Source organism: Lampetra fluviatilis, chromosome 57, assembly GCF_964198595.1.
Source record: "Lampetra fluviatilis chromosome 57, kcLamFluv1.1, whole genome shotgun sequence".
NCBI classification, from domain to species: Eukaryota; Metazoa; Chordata; class Hyperoartia; order Petromyzontiformes; family Petromyzontidae; genus Lampetra; species Lampetra fluviatilis.
Window position 1 is genome coordinate 9,058,590 of NC_136331.1, and position 11,438 is coordinate 9,070,027.

Genomic DNA, 11,438 nt, shown 5'->3' on the forward strand with positions numbered 1-11,438 from the left:
TAGTTTGAGGGTTGTTATTACAGCAGTAGCATCATCATAATGATAGCAGTTGAAATGGAGTGAATACGCCAAAGAGAGAGTACACGGAGCGATGACATCGGCTCGTGTGGCACGAGCTGCTGCATCGTGGCAGGGCGGCGTGCGATGGTGATGGCCTTGGGGAGGGTTTCATCCAGCAGTGGATAGAGCATGTCTGACGAAGAGCAATGCTGTTATTAAAATCGTTTTATTCAACTTGAATCACAACAGAGGTGTGTGCTTTCATAGCCACGCGTTTTGTTGCCTTTGCTCATTCCCTGCCGCTTTGTCAATCCGCTGCTGGATGAAGGCATCAGCATCCTCACCCCGAAAACTGCGTGGGTCTTCATTCAACGATTTGCACGGTTGGTTACGTACGGTGCGAAAGAAGTTCAACATACACACATAGACTCACATAGTCACTCACCCACTCACACAGTCACTCACCCACTCACATAGTCACTCACCCACTCACACAGTCACTCACCCACTCACACAGTCACCCACTCACACAGTCACTCACCCACTCACACAGTCACCCACTCACACAGTCACTCACCCACTCACATAGTCACTCACCCACTCACACAGTCACTCACCCACTCACAGTCACTCACCCACTCACACAGTCACTCACCCACTCACACAGTCACTCACCCACTCACACAGTCACTCACCCACTAACATAGTCACTCACCCACTCACACAGTCACTCACCCACTCACACAGTCACTCACCCACTCACACAGTCACTCACACAGTCACCCACTCACACAGTCACTCACCCACTCACATAGTCACTCACCCACTCACACAGTCACTCACCCACTCACACAGTCACTCACCACTCACATAGCCACTCACCCACTCACACAGTCACTCACCCACTCACACAGTCACTCACCCACTCACACAGTCACTCACCCACTCACATAGTCACTCACCCACTCACACAGTCACTCACCCACGAACACAGTCACTCACCCACGCACACAGTCACTCACACAGTCACTCACCCACGCACACAGTCACTCACCCACTCACATAGTCACTCACCCACTCACACAGTCACTCACCCACTCACATAGTCACTCACCCACTCACACAGTCACTCACCCACTCACAGTCACTCACCCACTCACACAGTCACTCACCCACTCACCCACTCACACAGTCACTCACCCATTCACACAGTCACTCACACAGTCTCCCACTCACACAGTCACTCACCCACTCACACAGTCACCCACTCACACAGTCACTCACCCACTCACATAGTCACTTACCCACTCACACAGTCACTCACCCACTCACAGTCACTCACCCACTCACAAAGTCACTCACCCACTCACACAGTCACTCACCCACTCACACAGCCACTCACTCACCCACTCACACAGTCACTCACCCACTCACACAGTCACTCACCCACTCACACAGTCACTCACACAGTCACCCACTCACACAGTCACTCACCCACTCACATAGTCACTCACCCACTCACATAGTCACTCACCCACTCACACAGTCACTCACCCACTAACACAGTCACTCACCTACTCACACAGTCACTCACACAGTCACTCACCCACTCACACAGTCACTCACCCACTCACATAGTCACTCACCCATTCACACAGTCACTCACCCATTCACACAGTCACTCACCCACTCACATAGCCACTCACCTACTCACACAGTCACTCACCTACTCACACAGTCACTCACCACTCACATAGCCACTCACCCACTCACACAGTCACTCACCCACTCACACAGTCACTCGCCCACTCACATAGCCACTCACCCACTCACACAGTCACTCACCACTCACATAGCCACTCACCCACTCACATAGTCACTCACCCACTCACATAGCCACTCACCCACTCACATAGTCACTCACCCACACCCATTCTCCGATGAGCACGGTTGGCTACGTACGGTGCGAAAGAAGTTCAACGTGCACACATGCAATGTCTACACTTCCTCCCCTTCTCCTCTGCATCCTCCAGGTTCACCTTCCACACGTGCCGCCATCTCTGCTGGGAGGATGATGGCGATGGACACTGTGCACACGCTGGCCTCTGAGGGCGGCAGGAGCAAGTTGAACACCTTGGTGGGGCTGTCTGATGAAGGTAAAGTCCCTCTGCTCTCTCAAACAATTCTCACTTTATCGTCACGGACACTGGTGAGACAAGGCCATAAAGACGTGCAGAACAATCAGTTTAAAAGACAATGAACATATTATTATCTGAGCATGTTTTGCCACAAGACGTGATGCATTGCAAAAGGTATCTCTTTTGTGTTTGAACATCTTAACACAACTCCTGTTTTATTGCCAGAAAGAGCAAAACCTATTTTTAATTCCAACTTTGCCGTAATCCACAGTAGCTCTAGGAGCTTCATAGCAAAGTCTGGCTCCCTGAGTCACGTTCACATTTAGATTTCTACGTTAAGAAACTTCGAGGTGCCTTAGTCTGGCCTATTTCGCGTAATCGCGTCATCTGTTGCCAGGGTTGCCACCCGTCCTGATCTTCCCAGGATCCTCCTTTTGGTTGAGGAGCCAGCTGCTGTTTTGCTGGGGAATCTCTAAGGGAGCCACGGTGGCCAAGAGATGTTAACTACCTCGCCTGGTATACAGGGGGTTGTGGGTTCGATCCCGACCCTGACGCCTGCTGTATATTTTGGAGTTTGCGTGTTCTCCTTGTGGTCGTGTGGATTTTTCGCCGGGTCCTCCGGGTTTTCCCTCCGCATTTAGATTCAACATCACGCGTTTAGAATATTTGACTGCTAGAAATTTCCATGTTATGAGCCACTTCATTGAGCTATCATTTGTGGCTATCACAGATTGCTTCTGAAAAAGCACTACACAGCTCAGTGGGCCTTACCTGGTAAAATACAAATTGTTACATAGTCATAGTTAAGTGTAACCGGGACGTTGCGACCAAGTTCCGACGTAGTGATAATGTGAATCTCTACGATGTGCTCCGGCGTCGTTGTGCCCGTGGCAACCCAATTCGTTGCACGGAATTTTCGCCGCACCTCCGATTAGCCCGGTTGGCCACGTATTGCGCGAAAGAAGTTCAACATACGTACATGCAATTTACGTCGCGTGAGAGAATACTGTACTACACATCATTCCCTTACACAACAGCTATATATACATACTACATCGTAATCTCTTAGCACAACAGATCGTGTTGCCATGTGTGTATCCACTTACTTGTACATACTGATGTAAACGTGACTATGAGATAGGGGCGTGTACCTGTATATGTACGTTGACCTCTGAAGCGTCAATTCTTGCCTGGCTTAACAACGTATTCAAAAGTGACATTTTTGGCCCGGCAAAACAAGACGGCGTCAGCCAGCCATCACGCTTTGTGTGTTTGCGAGGGCCCTTTCTGCATCGTGGATCTCGTCTTTCTTCATTCACCCCGTGAGCTGTGAATGATGCAGGGCAAGCACGTGAATTGCCCCTCAAAGTAGTTGCTGCACCTGCGGTAACGACATTTTATACCGTCCGACGGATTCACTCCGCATGCCGGGATCTTCTTCTTCGGGAATTGGATGTTCAGCTTCACCAGGAACTGACTTCGGGAAGAAGAAGCTCCCCGTGCATGTGGGGCGAAACATCGGACGTCGTGCCGAATGACACGCCGATGCGTCCAGAAAACTTCTCACAGAGCTGTACAGCACGACCGCGGAACCCTCTTACGAACAGTAAGAAAATGATATACAGCGCCGTGGCAATACATTGCAGGCCGAGTACCTTCCATTCTCGTGTTGGTCACGGGGATCATTTGACCGTACGTCATTGCGATGGTCAGCGCGAGTTGACAAAGTGGGGGGGGGGGGGGGCGCACAGATGCGGAAGTGTAGAAGTTCTCTACAACGTTGAAATCTATGGCCCTGCCCTCTGCTGCCGGCCCCCCGTCGCCCTGCAGCCCATAACGTGCAGCCGCCGTGACAGGCTCGCTTCCTACTGAGCCTGCCAGAGTGTGTGGAGCCGTCGCGGTAACACGCGGCAACTCCCGCAGTCGGGAATCTGACTCAGATTTGCAGGTTTTTTAGTGGAGTGCCACCAACCACTGCGCCACTGCTCGCGAGATGCGACTCGCACTGCTTTGTGACCACTGCAAGTTCATTGCGCCACTTTATGTTGCCGCGAGATGTTTTTACTGCTGTGCACTGCAGTGCGTTGGAGTTTATGATGTGGCTGTTGAACGTTCATAAATGCAATATTGCCCCCCGTACGAGCTTCCCACGTGACTTGGAGGAGCTCTGAGTGCTGAGCCGGCACCGCTGAGACGCTGGGTTCGAATCCAGGTTTCAGCTGCCTGCCATTAAACAATTATCCACTTTTATGTAATGCCATACAGCTCTCTGTTTGCAATTGAACTGTATTCTCAAGTATATGTATGTATGTTGTGATCGAAACGTCGCAGTTTTTCATTTTATTTTTATTAATTTGAACCTGGCCGTGTCGGGTGGTGGAGGGTTACGACACATTTATAAATAACGCGATCTAAACCCAAAAATCGTTGATTATGAACTATCTCCGTGAATTTACCAAAAGGCCCAAAGAATATATATGTACGTGTGTGTGTGTACGTGTATGTGTTTGTGTATGTATACGTGTATGTGTACGTGTGTGTGGTTGTGCGTGTGTATGTGTGTGTATGGGTAATTGTTTGTACGTGTACGTGTGTGTGTGTGAGAATGTATATGTGTGTATGTATGTGCGTACGGATGTATATGTATGTAGAACGTTTTTCCCACCGTACATAGGCAACCGCGTTAGTCGGAGGTGTGGGTGATTGGGTTGTAGATGAGAGGAATTCTCCTGATGCCCTTTTGTGAAGGTCTCTGCAGCCAGCAGGGCAACAGTGATGTTTTCCGAGATGCGCCTAATAATACATTTATTTGAAAAAACCTGCGGGTTGAGTGGTTCCACGGAGCCAACGCTTGTGAGCTAGCAGAGCCAAGTTAGCCGAGTTCATACATAGAGACGCCTAGATATACACAACAATGCCAATACCCGCCATTCACCACAAAGTGACGGTGACGTCACTACGGCGCCTATGCCAGGCCAAGTGCACTTTGAGGGCACGTGAAGTGTTGAAGGCTCGTTGACAACAGGCGGCCAATTTTAACACCACTGGTACCAGTCTTCTCCGCTCAGCTCGACATCTTCCCAGACCATATTGGCTCCATTGCTTCACGCCTTCTACTGCATCATGGCGGACGAGACGCGCGATGCGAGCAAGAAGGAGCAACTGGCCGTCGTTAACCGCTTTGTTGAGATCAAGACTGGCGTGCTGCGCCAGTCACCGGCACGTGCGCCCCCACGCTCCGCGATTCCATTGTCGACATGCAGACCAATCGCGGTCGCCCGATCGCCAACTGCCGCGGGCAAGCCTACGATGGCACGTCCAATATGAGCGGTGAGATCAACGGCCTGCAAGCCCTGATCAAGCAGCTGAAGATTTGGCCTATTACGGGCACTGCTGGGCCCACGGCATCTCTGCCCAACACCACCTGGCCAGTGAATTGGAACATGTACATCGTGCCCTCAAGATGAACGGATACTCGGACCGTGCTATCCGCCAGCGCGGTGAAGTATGGTTAAGTAATTCCGACGATCCACAAAAGGCGTGGGGAGTCCCTCATCTAGCAGTGGATTGACAGGATGAGCCCGTGCATGCACACAACAAAAACCCAGCGGATGTCGCTCTGATCAACCTACTACCCAGGTCACTCACTCTGCCAAATGAGCCTCCTCCATCGTGATTTCTTAAATTCTCATGTGGTCACGCAAAAACAACTTGACGTGCATTGCTCAGTCACAGTTTCGTGTGTGTGTGTCTGTTCCTCCCCAGAGATTGTCAAAGTGTGGGACGGAGTGTCGACCTTTATTGAGAGACACATGGCTCAGCACAAGGTGAGTTTTCCCATCTTTATTCATCTTCTCTGCTTAGGATTTCTGCCCGAGGAGAGGTCCGTGGAACAAGCTCCTCACCATCCGATGGGATCCTCCTCACCCCTCCTCACCCCACTCCTCACCCCCCGCCTCACCCCCCTCCTCACCCAATTCCTCACCCCTCTCCTCACCCCTCCTCACCCCACTCCTCACCCCCCGCCTCACCCCCCTCCTTACCCAATTCCTCACCCCTCTCCTCACACCTCCTCACCCCACTCCTCACCCCCCGCCTCACCCCCCTCCTCACCCCCTTCTCACCCCTCTCCTCACCCCCTCCTCACCCCCCTCCTCACCCCCCGCCTCACCCCCCTCCTCACCCCCTCCTCACCCCCCTCCTCACCCCACTCCTCACCCCCCCACCCCCCCACCTCACCCCCTCCTTACCCCCCGCCTCACCCCCTCCTCACCTCCCTCCTCACCCCCCTCCTCACCCCACTCCTCACCCCACTTCTCACCCCCCACCCCCACCTCACCCCCACCTCACCCCCACCTCACCCCCTCCTCACCCCCCTCCTCACCCCTTCCTCACCCCCCTCCTCACCCCCCGCCTCACCCCCTCCTCACCCCCTCCTCACCCCCCTCCTCACCCCACTCCTCACCCCCACCTCACCCCCACCTCACCCCCTCCTCACCCCCCTCCTCACCCCCTCCTCATCCCCCGTCTCACCCCACTCCTCACCCCCTCCTCACCCCCCTCCTCACCCCACTCCTCACCCCCCCCCCACCCCCACCTCACCCCCTCCTTACCCCCCTCCTCACCCCCTCCTCACCTCCCTCCTCACCCCCCTCCTCACCCCACTCCTCACCCCCCCACCCCCACCTCACCCCACTCCTCACCCCCCCCACCCCCACCTCACCCCCTCCTTACCCCCCTCCTCACTTCCTCCTCACCTCCCTCCTCACCCCCCTCCTCACCCCACTCCTCACCCCACTCCTCACCCCCCCACCCCCCACCTCACCCCCACCTCACCCCCACCTCACCCCCTCCTCACCCCCCTCCTCACCCCTTCCTCACCCCCCTCCTCACCCCCCGCCTCACCCCCTCCTCACCCCCTCCTCACCCCCCTCCTCACCCCACTCCTCACCCCCACCTCACCCCCACCTCACCCCCTCCTCACCCCCCTCCTCACCCCCTCCTCACCCCACTCCTCACCCCACTCCTCACCCCCACCTCACCCCCACCTCACCCCCTCCTCACCCCCCTCCTCACCCCCTCCTCATCCCCCGTCTCACCCCACTCCTCACCCCCTCCTCACCCCCCTCCTCACCCCACTCCTCACACCCCCACCCCCACCTCACCCCCTCCTTACCCCCCTCCTCACCCCCTCCTCACCTACCTCCTCACCCACCTCCTCACCCCACTCCTCACCCCACTCCTCACCCCCCCACCCCCCCCTCACCCCCACCCTCACCCCCACCTCACCCCCTCCTTACCCCCCTCCTCACTTCCTCCTCACCTCCCTCCTCACCCCCCTCCTCACCCCACTCCTCACCCCACTCCTCACCCCCCCACCCCCACCTCACCCCCACCTCACCCCCACCTCACCCCCTCCTCACCCCCCTCCTCACCCCTTCCTCACCCCCCTCCTCACCCCCCGCCTCACCCCCTCCTCACCCCCTCCTCACCCCCCTCCTCACCCCACTCCTCACCCCCACCTCACCCCCACCTCACCCCCTCCTCACCCCCCTCCTCACCCCCTCCTCACCCCCCTCCTCACCCCACTCCTCACCCCCACCTCACCCCCACCTCACCCCCTCCTCACCTTCCTCCTCACCCCCTCCTCATCCCCCGTCTCACCCCACTCCTCACCCCCTCCTCACCCCCCTCCTCACCCCACTCCTCACACCCCCACCCCCACCTCACCCCCTCCTTACCCCCCTCCTCACCCCCTCCTCACCTCCCTCCTCACCCCCCTCCTCACCCCACTCCTCACCCCACTCCTCACCCCCCCACCCCCCCCTCACCCCCACCTCACCCCCACCTCACCCCCTTCTCACCCCCCTCCTCACCCCCCTCCTCACCCCCCGCCTCACCCCCCTCCTCACCCCCTCCTCACCCCCCTCCTCACCCCACTCCTCACCCCCCCCACCCCCACCTCACCCCCTCCTCACCCCCCTCCTCACCCCCTCCTCACCCCCCGCCTCACCCCCTCCTCACCCCCTCCTCACCCCACTCCTCACCCCCACCTCACCCCCACCTCACCCCCTCCTCACCCCCCTCCTCACCCCCTCCTCACCCCCCGCCTCACCCCCCTCCTCACCCCCTCCTCACCCCCCTCCTCACCCCACTCCTCACCTCCCTCCTCACCCCCCTCCTCACCCCACTCCTCACCCCCCTCCTCACCCCCACCTCACCCCCACCTCACCCCCACCTCACCCCCTCCTCACCCCCCTCCTCACCCCTTCCTCACCCCCTCCTCACCCCCCGCCTCACCCCCTCCTCACCCCCTCCTCACCCCCCTCCTCACCCCACTCCTCACCCCCACCTCACCCCCACCTCACCCCCTCCTCACCCCCCTCCTCACCCCCTCCTCACCCCCCTCCTCACCCCACTCCTCACCCCCACCTCACCCCCACCTCACCCCCTCCTCACCCCCCACCTCACCCCCTCCTCACCCCCCTCCTCACCCCCTCCTCATCCCCCGTCTCACCCCACTCCTCACCCCTTCCTCACCCCCCTCCTCACCCCACTCCTCACCCCCCCCACCCCACTCCTCACCCCCTCCTCACCCTCCTCCTCAACCCCCGCCTCACCCCCTCCTCACCCCCTCCTCACCCCACTCCTCACCCCCCCCCCACCTCACCCCCTCTTTACCCCCCTCCTCACCCCCTCCTCACCCCACTCCTCACCCCCACCTCACCCCCACCTCACCCCCTCCTCACCCCCCTCCTCACCCCCTCCTCACCCCCCTCCTCACCCCACTCCTCACCCCCACCTCACCCCCACCTCACCCCCTCCTCACCCCCCTCCTCACCCCCTCCTCATCCCCCGTCTCACCCCACTCCTCACCCCCTCCTCACCCCCCTCCTCACCCCACTCCTCACCCCCCCCACCCCACTCCTCACCCCCTCCTCACCCCCCTCCTCACCCCCCGCCTCACCCCCTCCTCACCCCCTCCTCACCCCACTCCTCACCCCCCCCCCCCCCCCACCTCACCCCCTCCTTACCCCCCTCCTCACCCCCTCCTCACCTCCCTCCTCACCCTCTCCTCGCCCCTCCTCACCCCCTTCCTTACTTCCTCCTCACCCCCCTTCCTCACCGCCCTTCCCACCGCCCCTCTTTAGCCCTGACTCTACACTCACCATGCCAGCCATTCATAGCACGGAGGTTTTTTTCGCATCCAATATTGCAATCCGTCGTCAATTCCACCGGGGTTGGGAGGGGTTCTTATTTTTACACAGATTTGGTTAGATGTTTGTGGCCTAATAAAAAAATCTATTCGGGTTAGGGTGGGGAGCACAGGGGTATGTGAGTGTGTGGGTGAGTGACTATGTGAGTCGATGTGTGTACGTTGAACTTCTTTCGCACCGTACGTAGCCAGCCGTGCTAATCGGAGGTGCGGGGGAAGGACAACAAACTAAAGGTGGCCAACCCATAGCGCCTAGATCTGTCCCGTCACCTCCTTACTGTGAGCCTTCCACATTTCATGTAACGGCCTCGGCGTGCACCCAGCCTGGCACAAGCCCTTGTGGTGCACGTGCCAGTCATCTCAGATGACCCACGGCACCCGTGTTTGCCCCTTGACCTCCTGCCAGCGAACCTTCGGAGCTACCACGTGATGGCCTCAAAAAGTGCACCTTGCCTGGCATAATTGTCGTGGTGACCACATCGCCGCCACTAGGTGGCGAATGCCGTCTGTTGCCATCGTTGTGTGTGTGTCGTGTGTGTGTGTCGTGTGTGTCGTGTGTGTTGTGTGTGTGTGTTGTGTGTGTGTCGTGTGTGTGTCGTGTGTGTCGTGTGTTTGCCGTGTGTGTGTGTGTTGTATGTGTGTTATGTGTTTATTGTGCTGCATTGGCTTCCGGTTACCTAAGAAATACATTATAAGGTCGCACTCATTACACACAAAGTACTTGCCACAAATGAACCACAATACCTTGCTGATCTCGTCAAGGAACATAGATCATCATCCCAGCTCCGGTCATCCTCGCAGCAACGGCGGCTTTTGGCTATTGAACAAAGATGGTCACCGCATCGCGCGGCGCTTTCAGATGCGCTTCTGCAGCCTTCTGGAACGCTCTTCCTTCCGATATTAGAAAGCCACTGGGAGCTATGGCACTTTTAAATCATCATCTCGGTTGAGTTTAGTTTGTTGTCCCCCCGCGCCTACGATTAGCACGGTTTACTATGTACTGTGCGAAAGAAGTTCCACATACATGCGTACATATGAGCATGGGTCTCTATGGGTTTATGTGGGTCTCTGTGGGTTTCTATGGTTCTATATGAGTCTCTGGATCTCCGTGGGTCTCTATGTTGTCGCGTGTGTGTTGTTACGTGTGTGTTGTTGCGTGTGTGTTGTCGCGTGTGTGTTGTTGCGTGTGTTGTTACGTGTGTGTTGTTACGTGTGTGTCACGTGTGTGTTGTTGCGTGTGTGTTGTTGCGTGTGTGTTGTCGCGTGTGTGTTGTTGCGTGTGTTGTTACGTGTGTGTTGTTACGTGTGTGTCACGTGTGTGTTGTTACGTGTGTGTTGTTGCGTGTGTGTTGTCGCGTGTGTGTTGTTGCGTGTGTTGTTACGTGTGTGTTGTTACGTGTGTGTCACGTGTGTTGTTACGTGTGTGTTGTTGCGTGTGTGTTGTTACGTGTGTGTTGTTACGTGTGTGTCACGTGTGTGTTGTTGCGTGTGTGTTGTTGCGTGTGTGTTGTCACGTGTGTGTTGTCGCGTGCGTGTCGCGTGCTCGTTGTGGCGTGTGTGTTGTCACGTGTGTGTTGTCGCGTGCGTGTTGTCGCGTGCGTGTCGCGTGCTCGTTGTGGCGTGTGTGTTGTCACGTGTGTGTTGTCGCGTGCGTGTTGTCGCGTGCGTGTCGCGTGCTCGTTGTGGCGTGTGTGTTGTCACGTGTGTGTTGTCGCGTGCGTGTTGTCGCGTGCTCGTTGTGGCGTGTGCAGGGCGTTCACGTCCCCGAGCTGGGCACGTTCACGTTCGCGCTGCACAGGCTGCCGATGAGCTGCGGGCGGAGCGTGGCGGTGCGCCGCCCGGTCCTGCGCGTCTCGGAGAAGCTCATTCAGACGCACGGCCTGACGCACTGCAAGCCGCACGTCAGCGGTGCGTTCTGATACCCCCAGCGGCTCCCGGTCGTCGGCGGTCATTCTGACAGCGGCACTGAGACTCTACTGCCGGGGCGAGGAATCCCCACAGCACATAGTGTCTGCTCAAAACTCACGTATTGTTCTCTAGCTCACCCCACGACCCCTTAATCTCCCCCTGATAACCACCACCAC

The 11,438-nt window shown here is 57.3% G+C and overlaps 1 protein-coding gene across 1 annotated transcript in view; it reads left to right on the top strand.

The window, feature by feature from the left end:
• The first annotated feature begins 322 nt into the window (after nt 1-322).
• CCDC81 (coiled-coil domain containing 81) overlaps nt 323-11,438 on the top strand; it is a 37,434-nt gene continuing 26,318 nt past the window's right edge. Inside the window, exons 1-4 of the mRNA XM_078880501.1 lie at nt 323-383; nt 2,034-2,156; nt 5,904-5,965; nt 11,106-11,262. Of these exons, the coding sequence (XP_078736627.1) occupies nt 323-383; nt 2,034-2,156; nt 5,904-5,965; nt 11,106-11,262 (403 nt within the window). The remainder of the gene's footprint in view (nt 384-2,033; nt 2,157-5,903; nt 5,966-11,105; nt 11,263-11,438) is intronic.